This window comes from Lissotriton helveticus, chromosome 1_1 (assembly GCF_964261635.1).
Source record: "Lissotriton helveticus chromosome 1_1, aLisHel1.1, whole genome shotgun sequence".
In the NCBI taxonomy this organism is placed as follows: Eukaryota; Metazoa; Chordata; class Amphibia; order Caudata; family Salamandridae; genus Lissotriton; species Lissotriton helveticus.
The window spans coordinates 503,623,248-503,640,463 of NC_136057.1; the positions used below are offsets into that span (position 1 = coordinate 503,623,248).

The window sequence follows — 17,216 nt, forward strand, 5'->3', positions numbered from 1 at the left end:
GCATCATTCCAATGAAGGTTGAAATCACCCAGGAAGACCTCTGTGGCATTGAAGGAAATCTTTGTTGTCATGATTTCCAGAAGGAGATCAGTGAAAGCGTCGTTTGGACCTGGAGGGTGGTAGAAGATGTGCAAGTTACAGAGGTGTAATGAGTTGCTGCAGACGGAGAGTGCGAGGTATTCGCAGGAGTCTGAGGTGTCCGTTACGAGGTCTGTGACAAGCAAGGAGGATCGGTAGACGCAGGCTATGCCTCCTCCTTTCTTATTGGAGTGTCTATCCATTCTGGCGATGTTGTAGTTGGGCGGGACTAATATATCCAGGCACGGGGAAGAGTATTCCTTTAGCCAGGATTCAGTTAGTATGGCTAGGTCTAGGTTTTTGTCCAGGACGAGGTCAGCAATGTCAGCGGCATGTTTGACTGCTGATTTGCAGTTACTTAAAAGACCAGATAAAGGGGTGTCGGACGGAGAGTCAGGAGTCTGGACAGATAGAACTACAGGCGCCAGATTTCTTTTTACCACACTTCTGTTGTGGAGGGTAGCTGGCCTGTTTGGGTTAATGGTGACCGTGCTGATGGGGTGTTCGAGACTCGGATTTCGCAGACGGGGGAAGGCTGGGGTAGAGTTGTAGTCTTGGAGGATGGCTAGGATTTTGTTTCCCGTGAGGTCTAGGGAATTAGAGAAGGCGGTGGGAGCGTTGTATGTGAGTGCGAGAGCCTGGGATTCCTCCTCAGAGAGGAAGCAGGGTTGTTTGCGCTGGAGAAGATGTCTCAGAGGTAGCGGGAGTGGTTGCTTGGGAGGCTCGGTGTTCGGTGGGGGGAAGTATGCAGTGACTTGAGGTTAGCCAGTGAGATCTCAGCAAGGTGAAGGAGGTTCATAAGGTCCAGAATGGAGCTGTGAATGCTCTGGGTGAGTTTGGTCGCTCTGGAGTGCAAAGTTTCAAGATTAGTATAAACAAGGGGTACGTGAGGGTTCGACTTTTCCAGATCAGTCAAAGGGGCATGTGACAGTGGCAGGGAATTGGCTGGAGCAGGCTCCGGGGTCTTTGGAGGAGGAGTATCTAGCTCGCGATTTTGGTGGATGACTGGCGGGGAGGAGCTCTGAGGTCTAGGGGTGGTTCTGTTATAGGTGCCTTGGTCGGGGCGACCAGTGGAGGGGGCCATAAGAGGTCTGGCTCTCTCAGGGGCAGGGGACATTGGGAGAGTATCAGTCTCCTCGACAGAGGGGGGCACTAGGTGGGAGGAGATCGCAGGTGTTGGGGAAATGCTAATGCTAGGATTAGGTGAGCCGAAGTGGTACGGGTATTGGTTATCCAGTCGGAGTTGTGCACGTGATTTTTGAGAAGGGGGAAGAGGTCTGAATATTTGTTGAGGTTGTAGGTTGAGGCTTGGATTAGAACAATGCCGTTTTTGTAGAGGGTGATGGTGAGGTCAGCTCGCAAGGTTGAGGAGGGTGCTATTTTGAGCTTAGTGCCGTGTGGAATGTTCCTGGTTAAACGAATATTGAGAAGGTGTGCAAGAGTTTTTCGCCAGGAGGCGGTTCTTCTGGAATAGAAGATGAGGTCATTAATGACTGTGCCGATGTCCGCGCAGTAGCGCATGTCGGATATCAGCGTCTCAGGGGGTCTTTTTAGGGCAGCGTGCTTGAATGATTTAGTGGCGGTTTTGAAAAGCTTTGGGGGGTAGATAATAGTATAGGAGTTTTCCCCAGACACGGATAGGTCAGGACTCGACATGGTTGGGTAGGGGAGGGACTAGTAGGCAGTAGAGAAAATATGTTTCCAGGTACCATGGCGGGGATGGAACTCGAGCGGCTGAAGTAGGTTGCTCGACAGTCATTGAGTGATGGGTCAGGATTAGCTTTAATAAAAAGTCAGTTGAATTGGATTGTAGGCCAAATAAGAAGAGGGGCGCTGTTTATAGTGACACTTGTGCCAGCCCTAGTGAGTTGGCCGCCGACTTAGTAGGACCCATAATGCCCTGTTTAAGGTGAGTTTGCTATACTTTAATATACGTTGCTCCCTGTTTAAGGTTAATTTAAGTTACTTTGATATACCCTGCTGCATTAGCAGCATCTCGTGGCACATAACAGCGTAGAATTGGTGTATATTTGTTTCTTACTGTAGTTTTACTCCATTCCAAGATGGCCGATGCTTTTCCTGTGTTTGTTGAGTCCTTTTTCAGTGTCTATTCTTGCAGGGTCCTCACCATGAAGCAGAGTGCTCTTTGCTGCAAAATGGAGGAGTTTGGGATCTGGACATCCGGGATCCCCCTTCCCCCATGTTCAGTAGAATGGTCATCAAATCTCAGTTGTGAGAGGGAATCCATCCCTAGCGTTAACCGCCGTTTGGGGGCAACGCGGGCACCATTTTAAAGTCAGGCATGTAAGATACTACGCGCCGCAGGGTCCTCTGCCGCAAAGTCTTCCGCGTTCATAAATCCCTCAACGGTCTTATCGTCGCTGTTTTCAGGTCACTGGTGTTTCCGCTTTGGGCCAGTTGCCGCACCGCACCTCCCATGGGCTGGGCCTGACCCCGCTATAGCTGAGCCTCGGCCACCATTTTGGCACTCGTACGATTTCCCTCCTGGAGAGATTGCAGCGGAAAGTATAGACCACAGGAGGACAAGCATTACTTGAACTCTTTTAATGAGTAGAATTAACACCAAACTGCAAAAGTGCCTGCAATGTTAGCCTACAGGCTGCATTGAAAACCAGTATCACAGAAAATCAAAGCAATGGCAACACAAAAACTGGCACAGTGCATTTAAGGCAGTCATGACCCCCAGCTTCCCATCATGCCTCAGGAGTGACAGTTAGGTCAGTGGTTCTTTTCGAAGACCAGAAGAGTAGGGTACAAAAATTTAAAGAACATAAGTCATTTGCCTGCAGAGGCTGGTGGGTTGTGCATGACTTGATGAGGATATCCCTGGAAGAGAACTAGGATTATAGGTAAGTAACTTATCATTCTCTTCCAGGAGCTCCTCATCAATAGTCATAAACACTGAATCGAAGCCCATCCTCCGCCTCTGGGTAAATGAGAAGAAATGACCAAATAAACAAATCAATTCCATTCAGCTTTGGACCAAATTTCTCAAGGAGGCCTGGCCCACTTGAGTGTCCGCTCTGGTGTCTGAATCAAGACAATAGTGTCTTGAAAATGTATGTATCAATCTCCAAATGGCTGTATTGCAGATCTCAAAGATCGGTACATTGTTGAGAAAAGCTGCTGTAGCTGCCTTTCCTCTAGTGGAATGAGCCTTGGGCCTAGACCAAAGAGGCTTTTGTGCTAACTGATAAGCCAGTTTGATACATGAAACTATCCACCTGGAGATGGAACGGTTGGAGGCTGGAAAGCCCGACCTGATCGACCTGTAATTAATGAACAGTTGATCAGATTTCCTAATTGGCTTAGAACTGTCTTAAGTAGAATTTCAACAACCTTTTCAGGTCTAAAGAATGAAGGCACGTTTTAGCCGGTGTAGAGGGATAAGGAAAAAAGTAGGTAACAAGATGGATTGGTTGACATGGAAATCCAACACCACCTTCAGAAGGAAGGAGGGGTGGGTTCTCAAAACAACTCTATTGAGATGAGAGACTGTGTAAGGTTCTTTCGAGCAGAGATCCTGGATCTCGCACACCCAGCGAGCTGAAGAAATCGACACCAAAAGGCTGCCTTCCAAGTTAGATGCTGGAGTGTTGCCTTGTGGATAGGTTCAAATGGGGGACCCATCAGTTTAGATAGAACCAGATTCAGCTCCCAGGGAGGTGAAGGAGGTTGAATAGGAGGATAGACCTTCTTTAACTCTTGTAAGAAATCCTTCACTACCTGCATCTGAAAGAAAGAAGGCTGAGAAGGGGACCGCCAGTATGCTGTAATGGCAGCCAGGTGCACTTTTATAGAAGAGAATTTTAGACCTGCCCTGGCTAAGTGAAGTAGGTACGGTAGAATCACTTCCTCCTGCCCCTTGGTAGGGTGGTAATTATTTTGCACACACCACATATAGAAATGCTTCCATTTACAAGCATAAGAGTGTCTTGTGGAAGGACTTCTTGCTTCTTTCAAGATGGTCATGCAGTTCTGAGGGAGTCGTAAATGACCATATTGGAGGACCTCAGGAGCCGTGCTGCCAAATTCAGTGACGGAAGGTTGGGGTGATGAATACTCCCGTTAATCTTAGACAGTACGTCCGATCTGCACAGCAATCTCTTGTGTGGGCGTTGTTATAGGTGTAGAAGGTCCGGGTACCACCACTGCCGTGGCCAGACCAGAGCGATCAGAATTATCCTCGCCTTAGAATGGGAGAGCTTGGTCACAACCTTCGGGATGAGAGGAAGGGGAGGAAAAGCGTACACAAAGCTTCCTGACCAGTTGACCAAAAGGGCATTCCCTCTCGACCCTGGTCAATGGAACTTTGAGGCGAAGTCGCTGCATTTTTTGTTTGTTTCGTCCACGAAAAGGTCGACGCTTGGCCTACCCCATTCTCAGAAGATTTCTTCGAAGACTTCATTGCTTAGAACCCAGTCCTGCTGGGTCACGAAGTGACGACTGAGAGCGTCTGCTTGTGTGTTCTTCTACCCCCGGAAGGTGTATTGCTGTAATTGACAGATTCCTTTCCAGGAGCCAATGCCAGAAAGCTTGGGCTGTCAGAGATAGAGACCTTGATCGAGTCCCTCCCTGTTTGTTCAAAAAGTACATGGTGGTCGTGTTGTCTGTCTTAACTAGAATGGAGTTGGTCTGAATGGATGGGAGAAAAGCCTTGAGGGCTAAATGTACCGCTCATAGATCCGGCATGATGTTGTGGTACAATCGTTCTTTTTTCGACCATTGACCTGGAGTCTGGAGGAAGCATCTGTGATTAGCGATTGTGTCGGAGGAGGTTGATGGAACGGGACTCCCACCAACAGATTCTCCTGTTGAATCCACCAAGGAATTGATACTCTGGCTGCTTTTGACAGATGTATCCTAACTTCCCATTGAGTCGTTCGTTGGTCCCACTTATCCTCCATATCCTGCTGTAAAGGACGCACCCTTAACCTGGTGTTGGGTACAAGAAATATGCAGGATGCCATCGACCCCAGGAGAGAGGAAGCCCGACGGACTGAAGGAGAATCTGCTTGACTTTCAGAGTGATAGATGACAGTCTCTTCTCTAAAGGATACACTTTTCCTATTGAGGAGCCTATTGTTGCACCCAGATAGTGGATTTTCTGTGTGTGGTGCCGAGTCGATTTCTCAAAGTTGACGTGGAGACCCAACCTTTGGCCAATGTCTAGATATTGCTGATAGTGGGCCCTTGCGCTCTGGGGAGAAGGACCTTTCAGAAGCCAGTCGTTGAGATAAGGGTAAACAAAGATACCTTTGCGCCGCAGAGCAGCTACTACTACCGCCATGCACTTTGTAAATACTTGAGGAGTTGACTTCAGCCCGAAGGGTAGTACCTTGAACTGATAATGGATCGATCCGACCAGAAAACACAGGAACTTTCTGGGATGTGGATTGACTGGGACGTGAAAGTATGCATCCTGCAGATCCAGCGAATACCTCGAATCTCCTTGCTGGAGATGGGGATATATTTGATGGAGATCCAACATGCAAAACTTCTCTTTCCCGATAGATTTGTTGACAAAACGAAGATCTAGGATAGGTCTGTACTCTGATTTCCGAGCTTTCTTCTTCACAAGGAAGAACCTTGAGTATATCCCACGACCTTGCTGCGAAATGGGAACTTCCTCGATGGTTGATTTTCACAGGAGGGTGGATACTTCCTTCTGCAGTGCCTGCATCTGTGGACACGTAGTTTTCACAAGAGGGACCGAGGGAGGCTGATGCCGGAAACGTAGAGAGTACCCACTCTGCAGCGTACTTAATACCCATTGGTCTCTTGTGATATTTTGCCACTCTTGCAGATGGTTGGCTATACTTCCCCCAATGGAGTGGGAAACGGCGGTGGGGGAAGTGAGCATTCATTGATTTGAAGGAGTTTATGCTGAGCAAGCAGATTGACGAGGGGCTCCTCTCCCTCTGGGACCACGACATACCTGATAGTGGGATCTTGATTCGCGCTGCTGATGTTGGTGCCTCTGCCACTGAGGGGGTTTGAACCCTCTGATGGAAGGGCTGCCGATCGTATGGCCTGTATCGGCGCCTGAACTCCTTTTTCTCAAGCCCAACTGCCATTAGGGTATGTAGTTCAGTCTTTATTCTCGACATCTCATCTGTGTGAGTGCCAAACAAGAAGGATCCAGAGAAAGGGAGGTTGAGAATTTGTGACTGAGCATCAGGTTTAAGCACAGTTAGTCAGAGCCAGGATAATCATCTGGCACAGATTCCGTGAGCATAAGCGTGCGCAGACAATGCCGCTCCATCAGCTGCGGCGCTCATAACTTGATTTGCCACCAAGCTTCCATCCTGCAATACCTCCTCAAAGTTCCTGCGGTCTTCTTTGGGTCATTTTTCTGTGAACTTTTGAAGAGAGCCCCACAAAGACCTATCCTAACGCCCTTATAGCCCCGAGAGGCTGGAGACCTTCAACATGGAGGCCGACGTGCCGCAGACTTTCCTTCCCCACGAGTCCTGCGCTCTGCTCTCCTTATCGGGAGAAACTGTTGATGATGATGATGCTACTGCGTGTGTCTTTTTCGCAACCGCAATTAATACAGAGTCAGGAGGTGGGTCGGACTGAAGAAATAATGGATCCTCTTCTGGAGGTCTATACTTTTTCAAGATCCTCGCTGGTGCGGTTTGAGTGTTGTCGGTGTAAGAAAAGTTTCCATAACCGGCTGGAGGAGACCCGGTACCAAGGGTAGCAATGGCCTGGCTGCTGATCTTTGATGTAGAGTCTTAAAAATCACTGAGGATGAACTCTGAGCGGTAGGCATAGCGATGTTCAACTTCGCTGCCCCTCTGACCAGGACGTCCTGAGAAGTACTGATGTCGTCTACCGGGGAGATCCCCAAAGGAGGACCGTCTGCGAGTAGTCGGAGAGTAGTCCCTCTTTGAAGATTGGGTAGAAGAGGGAGGACGAGTCGGTGACCTGAGCCTTCTCCGATGACTCCTAGATGTAGCTATTCTCTTATCCAAATTCACCTGAACTATTTTATACAATTTGTAGATATGTGTCAGTCTGTAATAGTTATCACCACTTTATTCACGTAAGTCATTGTATTTTTATGTATATGTCTATCACATATATTTGCCCTGTAAAGAGCTCTGATACCCACAAGGGTCTTGTTCGCAATATACAAACTTTCAAAATAAATAAATAAAATAACATTCACCAGTTGATGAATTCCCAAGCAAGACATATGAACCCTGTGAAGGTCTAATTCCAACAAATTACAGCTATTCAAAAAGCATTGGTAAACCTCACTTATAAGCAAAAAGAACAGGAGAGACAACGTTTTTTTAGCCAACTGGAAACCACAAGTTAAAGTCAAGTACAGAAATGCAAGCCATGCAGATTCTTACTTGGGAAGGTTCTTCTTTAGTTACATTTTCCCAGTGGGAAGGTATAGGAATTGATTCATTTCCACAGACGTAACTTCAGTAAAGAAAACAAAATAGAAAGAATTAGAAATATTCTTTAGACAATTAGAAAAAACAAATCTGATGAAGGAAAATGAAAAACAGGCATTTCGAGCTGCTAATTTCTGTAGCATGTATTATTTCCACTGACTCTGCTAAAAAGGATCTGGTCACTTATAAGGCAACAGAACTGATATCATGACAATCACATACACACCAGCAAATAACTTCTCAGAATTATAGTTAAAAGCTATTATCGGAAATGATACATTTTCTCCTTCTAGGGTTATTAATCAAGCATTACCTTCAAATAATTTAAAATTAAGGTATTTGCTACTCCCAAAAGCAGTTTATATGTGTACATTTGTTTTTTCTGAAGTGCTCTTTCAACCACTAGTGGCGATCGCGCGCAGGGGAGCCGAAGAGTAGCCAAAGAGTAGCCCGTCTGCGCCCGTCCGCGACAGGACGGGGCCAGGGGCCACTCACTCTGTCCATTTTCCTACTCATCACCATGGCCCTTTTAGAAGACACACGTCTCAGGTACACTTCTCAATCCTTATTAGCTCTTCGACCTCAGGGGTGGCAAAGGTGTGCCCGTGATAATTGGCCATGTCCCGAAGGGCCTTTCTCCTGCCGGTTATGCAGATTCCAAGCCACATCCACCACTATTATTAGCGGGTATGCCAAGGAGACTAAACCAGAAATGAAAGGCTGGAAAAGCTTCCTATTAAATGTTCGATCACTACCGAGACACCACTCCGAGATATGGGACACTATCCAGAGCCTCAAAGCGGAGGTTTGTTTCCTCACGGAAACTTGGTTAAAACCACATACCATACCGTCCATTACTTTGGGGATTCCCCTAGGATACAAAATCCTAAGACAGGACCGACTGGACAAAATTGGTGGCGGGATCGCAATTATACATAAAGAAAAGCTCCATATTTCAGTGATAGAACAAATCATACAACCTTCCATGGAAATAATGTTTTTTAAAATAAAAACAGGACCCAAGGATCACTGGAAAGGTGCTTTAGTGTACTGGCCCCCTGGACCCAATGCTGGCTTTACACTAGCCCTAACCGAAATATTAGCTCCGCACATGAAGGCCAAAGAAAATGTTATTTTACTTGGAGATTTTAATTTTCATGCTGATGTTCCGGAACACTCTGACACAAAGTTCCTTTTAGCTGACCTCGCCCTTTTAGGTCTTCACCTGCGAAACTGTGGCCCCACTCATAAGGGAGGACATACTCTGGATTTAATTTTCACTAATTATCCTACCGTACACGGTCACCCCCCCAAATTTATAAACTGGTCAGACCACAGTATGTTGGAATTCTCCTTCATGCATTTAGCCAAATCTACGGACCCCCCTGCCACTCTGACTATCAAGCGGAGACCTTTGCATAAAGTCACCCCGGACACATTTGAACACGTCTGGAAGGAGCCAATAATTTCAGACTCTGATAATACTGAGTCGGCTCTATCTAAGCTTAATAATGCACTCCTGGATGTTATCAACTCTTTGGCCCCTCAAAAATTAATTAAACAACGCTCCACTGCCAAAAAAGAGATATGGTACACGGAAGCATTAAAACTAGAAAAACAAGGATGTAGAAAGTTGGAAAAACTCTGGAGGAAAACCCACACTAGTGCTAGTAAAGAACATTACTTGCAGGCAATGTCCACCTATTATAAAAATATTTAAAAAGCTAGAAAGACCTGCTTAACATCACAGCTAGCCGAAGCTGGCAATTCCACCAGGGAACTATACAAAATCTTGCAGACCTTCACTAACCCTTTGGTATGTGAAAGCCCCGACACATTCTCCCAAGAGCTGTGTAACAATATCTCTCTATACTTTGAGGATAAAATTGAAACCATTTACAATAAAATCATCTTGGCCAAATACCCCATGGACACTGAGGCCCCCAGTACTCTTCACTTGGAGACTCAAAGAGACACTTTTATTGACATACCTGAATCCACTGAGAGTGACATTATGTCACTTTTAAACAACATGAAAACTGGCTCCCACCTTGATCTGCTTCCTGCTAGAGTGGCGACCACTTTGAGCAAGACACTATGCCCAAACATTTATAAAATGTTGAACCTCTCCTTCAAAGAAGGGCAACTCCCTCAGCAATGGAAAGAGGCAGTAGTGAATCCTATACGGAAAAACTCAGCTTCACCTTGGACGGAACTCTCTAACCTCCGTCCCATCTCTTTATTACCCCTCCTGAGCAAACTGGCGGAGAAACATGTCAACATCCATGTCTCCAGTTTCATAGAGGCGACAGGGGGCCTGGACCACTCACAATCTGGGATCAGGCCCAACTACAGCACCGAATCAGCACTCCTCTCCGTGACCGACAACATCAAGATGTCACAGGATAGAGGAGGCTCAATGATTCTGGTGCTGTTAGACCTGTCGGCCGCTTTTGATACTGTGTCTCATAAAATACTTCTAAGGCGTTTGCAGGGAGTGGGCATTGGAGGACAGGCTCTGTCCTGGCTGGAGAGTTTCCTCACCGGGCGATCACAATCTGACAGCTTGGGCCCCTATCGTTCCACCTCAAGGGTGCTCACGAAGGGGGTGCCACAGGGCTCATGCCTAAGCCCCACATTGTTTAATGTGTACGTGGCCCCCCTTGCTGAGATTGTAAGGAAGTACGGATTCACACCGGTGTCTTACGCTGACGACACCCAACTTCTCTACCCTTTCCATTCTTTTAACTTGAATGTTAGGGAAAATTTTGCTGAGGGCATGAGGGCAGTGTCAAATTGGATGGCTTCCAACTGCCTCCAATGCAATGTCGGGAAGACGAAGGTAATGCTCTTTGGGAAAGCCACCATACTCTGGTCTCCCGACTGGTGGCCTCAGGACTTGGGACCAGTACCCTGCCCAAAGTTGACCGTGAAAAACCTGGGTGTGAAGTTAGATCAAAATCTAACCTTAAAGGAGCATGCAAATGTAATCTCGGGAGCATGTTTCCGCACCATTGGCCTGCTAAGGCGAGTTTTTCCCCTCCTGCTCGACACGTACAGCAAGACCCTTGTACAAGCCCTGGTGATAAGCCGGTTGGATTATTGTAACAGGCTCCTGATATTAGCTAACGAGGATGCTTTAAACCGGCTACAGGTAGTCCAAAATACGGCGGCAAGACTAATCCTGAATGCTCCCGCAAGAACCCCATCCAAGCCCCTACTGAGAAAACTCCACTGGCTACCGATACGGCAACGTATCAAGTTTAAAATCTGGTGCACTGTTCATAAATGCCTTTTTGGAGGTGGCCCCAAATACCTGGCCCAAAAATTCCAGTTCTATAAACCGGATCGCCTTCTTCGATCAAGCAACCAACTGTTACTAAAATTTCCGTTCATTAAAAAGACCAGACAAGGTGGCCGTGCCCTCTCTCTTGTGGGGCCGACCTTGTGGAACAATCTGCCCCTTAGCCTCAGACAAAATACCAACCACATATCCTTCAAGAAAATGCTTAAAACAACTCTGTTCCTGGAAGACTAATGGCCTTAAGCTCATCCACATAGGTACGAACTCTTTCATCCTGGCGTGCAAAGCGCGGAGATACCCCATTGGGGTCGATTCTGGCGCGATATAAGAAACTAAACTAAACTAAACCAAACTCTTGGCTCTCGCTCAATGTTTCACTAACAAACATTAGAGGAGCAGCTTGAAATAGTTGCTCAACTGCTTGGTCTGTAGCTACTTCCAAAAGAGTATCTGGTTCTCCAAGTAGCTGGGCTGTAAAGGCAGAGAGTTCCAAAGCCATGGCCAGAAAACAGAGCAACCATCAGAATGGGTTTGATATTATTTGAGAATTAACAGAAGGACGCAGCTGTCTTTAAGGTCTACCAGGAACCATCAGATCCAATTTTGAAACACGAGTAGGATCTTTTGAGATACAAAAACTAATGAACAATGCAAAACATTTAGAGTTGGCTCTGCACTTCCCCCTCGACCACTGTAAATTGTGCTACGTTGCTGGGATACGGTCTCTTTTAAAAATAAATAATAGGTTTAAAACAGTCTATTTCAAGACATTAAAGGCAAGCAAGGAAATAAACAGTGAGGCAAACAAAAGAATCCATTTGCACTGTTGATGTGAGGCAAGACCAAGGACACAAATGCTTTAATTCTTTGAATGTAAATGGCAAAGTCAATAATATGCTAATGTAACCATGAAATATGATATTCTACTGTATAGCATAGAAAATTAAAGTGAGGTAAAAGTGTATGCAACAGCAAAGAAACTCAAATTATTAAACAGCTGCACTACTCATTTAAATATTTAGAAAAATGGTGCTCTAGAATGATTATCTAGACCAGGGGTACACATAGTACGGCCCGCGGGCGTATGGTGGCCCGGTAAGCCTTCCCTGGCGGCCCGCGGACCTTGCAGACATGGTACCCGAATTATTATTATTATTTTTTTTAAGAGTGTTGTAAAGTAATCAGCCCGGAACCAGGTGTAGATTCCAAGTATAAGTTTATTGAGGGGAGAAAACCAGGAGCCAACTGACAATAGTGTGTGTAACTGTCTTATCGAACTTTCAGCTGTCAACATTCCAGCTGATGCAGAACCAATGACGCGCAGGGGAGGGTAAGGAAAAGAGAAAAAGGGCTAAGACATAACACATCTCCTTCCCTAAGGGACAAAGTAATAGAAACACACTGCAGAATGTACAGTATAAAAACAGGGTTTTAAACTCAAACAAAGTCTTTGTATTTGCTGGGTTTACTCAGAACCCGGCCAAAGCTACTAGTGCTAGCCCTTACTTCGCCAGTGTCACTAATAGGGGCATTTCCTGGTACTACCCTTGGTCCACCTCCAGATGGTAAGGAGTTTCTTGTCTCTCTTTGGTTTAGATTGCTCTCCACGTCTCCACACTCAGGTTTATCTTGTTAATTTTCTGAAGTCCAGATGTCACAAGTGTCCTGGGATGCTACGGAGGCATCCATGCTAGGATCCCTGTATTCACCAATAGATTCAATGACCCGTCGGTCCTGTCCAACCTGGTTATCTTGAGTTCCTGATGGTCTGCCATCGCAATCGTTCTCTGGTTCTGATTCATCTTCCTCATGTTGTGACCACTTGTAGTAGGTTCCCTCTTGCTCGGGTCTTTGTACTGTGCTTTTCCATCGTTTTATATCCACTCCGTGACAAACTGAAATAGCTGAAGCATGCAACACTCTACCATCACTGAGTAAGGCAGAATTACAAACAAACCTTCACCACTTCCAAAGGTGCAGTAAACCTGTTTTCTCCTTTGGCAATGTGTCCACTTTTCTTTACACTTACTTTGTCTCCTACTTTGATACTCATCTCTTTACAATTCCTACTCTTGTCGTATTTTTCTTTGTACGCAATTTATGCCTCCTTGATCCTTTCCCTGATAGTTTCCACAGACCATTCCTTTTCCTTTGCCGACTTGATCCATCCAATATTGTCTTTAGAAATAGGAGTCCTACCTCTCATGATTTCAAAGGGGCTCATCAACGTTTTCTCGCCTGGAGTAATTCTGTATCCCCAAACCATTTTGTTGACCTCCTTCCTCCAACATTTTCCATTGTTGTTCGCTAATTGGATGGTTCCTTTTATCACCCTATTAAATCTTTCTACGGCCCCATTGCCAGCCGGGTGGTATACTGAAGTAGTTTTGTGGGTGATTCCGTTCCTTTCAATAGACTTTTTAAACGCATCTGAAGTGAATTGGCTTCCGTTATCGCTCACAAACATTTTTGGGATTCCTTCTCTGATGAATACTTCATCCATGAACACCAACAAGTCATTAGCGTCCACTTTTCCACATACCTTTACTTCTGGCCACTTAGAAAAGTGGTCTACCAATACTAGTACATACACCACTTCGTCATGCCATTTCATGGGTCCCATTATATCAATACCTATCCTTTCCCATGGCATTGTCCGGCATTCCAAAGGCTTCAGCGTGGGTCGGAGAGTTGTTTGTGTTTTATCTGAGTTTTCACATTCTACGCAGTTTCTTATAGCCCTTTCAATTTCTATGTCACAGCCAGGCCACCAATACCAACATTTTATTCTCTGTTTTGTTTTGTTTATTCCCAAATGTCCTTCGTGGCATATTTTTATTATCCTTTCCTTAAGAGTCTTCGTGGTACAACTTTTCCTTGCCTCAATATGAGTTTGTCTTCAACTGATAACTCGTTTCTCAGTTCCCAAAATGCTCTTAACTCGGTCTCCATACACTTTTTCCTTGGCCAGCCTTTTATAATGTGTTCATGGATCTTTTGTAATTGTTTATCACTTAAACATTCCTTTATCCACTCATCTTTTTGTATAGTCGGAAATTCTTCGCTGATGCTTGCAACGCACAATTCTTCTTCCTGTGCCTCTTTCTCAACATTATGTAATGGTAACCTGCTTAGAAAATCAGCCACCACATTTTTAGCTCCAGGCAGTTACTGTACTTCGTAATTGTAATCTAATAGTCTTATGGATAGGCGAGCCAACCTTGGTGATGCGTTGTACAACCCTTTCACAGTTAGTACTTTCGTCAAAGGTTTGTGATCACATCTCAGAATGATCTCATTTCCCCAAATATATTGACGGAAGTGCTCCATTCCCCACACACAAGCCAGTGCCTCTCTTTCAATTACTAAGCACCTTTCCTCTGTTGCTGTTAATGAGCAAGACGCAAAAGCGATGGTGACTTCCTTGCCTGTGCTTTCAATCTGTGTGAGTACTGCGCCTATCCCTTTTCCGCTTGCATCCGTGCTGATTACACAATCTAGATTACCATCAAATCTCTGCAGAGGTGGTGCCTCACAAATTTCTTTTTTTAGTTGTTTAAAACTCTCCTCGCAACCTTGTGTCCATTCAAATATATTTTTGTTTTCAAAAGTGTTCTAATGTTGTACGTTTTAGCTGAAAAGTCTTTTACAAATTTAGAATAGTACTCTACAAGCCCTAAGAATGCTCTGAGTTCTTCCTTGTTTGCAGGTGCTGGTGCATCCTTGATTGCCTTTACAAGTTCTTTTTTTGATTTTATTCCATCGCTTAAGATTTCATGTCCCAGGTAGTTTACGCAATTTTTACTGAATTTGCATTTATTGTATTCTGCTGTCATTCCACATTTGTCTAATTTTTTAAGCGCTTGTATAAGTTTGCTGTCATGTTCCATTTGATCTTTATGATTTAATCAAAAAGAGACTAGCTCACGATTACGAAAATTACAAGGAGTAAAAGACTCGAGTATGTTTCGTCATGGGGTCGGAACACCTGGTGAGTGTGTTCATAAAGCCCTCACCCACCAACCTAGTTGGTGGCATGCTTCATCATCGGGCCCACCCATTGACACCTAGCGTGTCCCGGGTGAGCTTCGACGCCTGATTGCAGCGGAGCAGGTATATTGCTGAGTGTGCAGTGAAGGGTGTTATGAAAGTGATGTTTAAAACGGCTTGGCGGGGGTCCCAGTACCCGAGGGTGAATTAGACTTTAATACCTGGGCCTCCGTCAGCGGTTAAAAATAAGGCTGTTGGATGTTAGAGGTGAGTTACGACCTCCCACATCCGGTGGGTCAACATGTTTCAGCCAGTGCCTTATGTATATGCTGGCTTTCTTCAGGACCTAGATAAAAAGGTGAGTGTAATTAAACTAGTGGGTGTGTAATTCAGACTATGTGTCTACACGCCCTAAAGTGTTTATCTATGTGTGAGAGGGGGATTCCCTTCTCAAAAAACCTGTACATGTAACCTATATGGACAGAGACAAAACATACAGGGAAAAAGAGAGTCACTCGGATGTATGGCATTAAACACATCTGGTTGCCGTCACTAAAGCGGGTGGGGTGTAGGCTATAGGCGGCTATGGTGTAATGGTATTGGTGGTACCATTAAGTGAAAAATCGCACATATAGTTCGGGAGTGGAGTGGCTAAAACACGAATATCACATACACAGTGCATATGTGTGAAGCGGCGCAAGAACTCGTTCTTACGCTAGTTTTAGCAGGTTCACACTCACCAGGTGTTCCCACCCCATGACGAAACATACTCGAGTCTTTTACTCCTTGTAATTTTCGTAATTGTGAGCTAGTCTCTTTTTGATTAAATCATATATAACCCCGGGGATAAGGACTAGCTATCTGGTCCTCTCTCTCTCTCTTGATTACGCATTCCCATTTGATCTTTACCTATGATCAAGATGTCATCCTGGAAGATGAGTATGTTTCTGACACCCTTAAAAATGTCATGCATAAGTCTTTGAAATAACGCTGCCGCAGACGCTATACCAAAAGGTACTCTCTTGAATCTAAAACACCCGAATGGTGAGATGAAGGTGGTGAGGTGTTTGCTTTCCGGTGCAATGGTACCTGATGGTATGCTGCAGCCAGATCAATTGTAGAGAACACGCTCATACCTTTGGTGAGGGATAACATTTCTCCAATTCTTGGTAGGGGGTACTGGTCTATGATTATATTTTTATTAAGGTCTCGCAAGTCCATGCATAGTCTTAGTTTGCCATTAGGTCTTCTTGCGACAACTAAGGGTGCAACCCACTCTGCAGATTCTGTAGGTTCGATTATGTCTGCTGCCAGTAATTTATTTATTTCTTTTCTGACCTCCTCTCTTAGTGTTAAGGGTACATGTCTGACTTTATGTACACAGGGAGTAGGGTTTTCTTTTAGCCTAATTATGTGTTGGAAACCTTTTAGTTTACCAATCTTTCCATTAAAAACCTTAGGGAATTGGTTTATGAGGTCTCCACTCGTTAAGGTGTCCTGTTGCATAACAAGAACGGGTTCAGAGCTGTTAGGGTTAAGAGTAATGCCCAGTTTCCCTTGGTCCTTCCACCCTAAAACGGATTGACCTGTGGCTGCGACGTACAGTTTGCTGTTAATTTCTCTCTCTTTAAATACAAAATTAAGTTTCCTGTAACCCACCAGTTCGATGGGTTCGCCCGTGAAGGTTTTTAATGTTGTATCCGGTTTCTCCATTTTGTTACCTAGTACTCCTTGAAACTTATTTTCCCACACTTCATGGTTGACAATTGTGCATGGAGAACCAGAATCTGCTATTATTTCCATCTCGCCACCCCCTATCTTCACTCTGCACAAAGGTTTCTTTTTATTGTTGATATTATCCTCCTTATTTTCTGTTTCCTCTGTCACATTTAGTACACACAAATTGTATTCTGAGTCGTCAGATGAGTTAGTTTCCTCTTCTTCCTCTTCATGGACATACTTTACCTTCGCTTTTTCTCTTCTGTTGCATGCTTTTTGGAAGTGACCAATGAGACCACACCTACCACATTTGTTATTCCTTGCTGGACAATTCCAATCGTTAGCCAAGTGTTTGTTGCTACCTGTCGGGATTGGCAGCAGCGCAAGAATAGATAAACGCCACTAACCTTGTTCTGGTGACCAGCAGAGACGATATTTGAAGATAAGTCCCCCCCCAGTCCCGCCTAGACACGATCACAATAGAGGAAATACTAACCCTCTGCGTGAATTTGTGCCAAGGGGGGAAAAAGGGAAGTGGATAAAATAATAAACAGGCTGTGGTGGTCTTCTGTGGGTCCCTCAAGGGTTGGGCAAAAGGACTGCGCGATACCAGAAGGAATGTCCACACTGCAAGGGGGGACGACAAGACAGAAGGATTAACACCAATCCTCTTGTGAGCTATAATAAAG

General features: G+C 45.1%; 1 protein-coding gene across 5 annotated transcripts in view; it reads right to left on the reverse strand.

Moving 5' to 3' along the window:
* Positions 1-17,216, reverse strand: part of PARP11 (poly(ADP-ribose) polymerase family member 11) — a 307,432-nt gene that overhangs the window by 127,826 nt on the left and 162,390 nt on the right. For all 5 annotated transcript variants that reach the window (XM_078673954.1, XM_078673956.1, XM_078673958.1 and 2 more), the window contains one exon: positions 7,467-7,539. In XM_078673954.1, the coding sequence (XP_078530080.1) occupies positions 7,467-7,539 (73 nt within the window). The remainder of the gene's footprint in view (positions 1-7,466; positions 7,540-17,216) is intronic.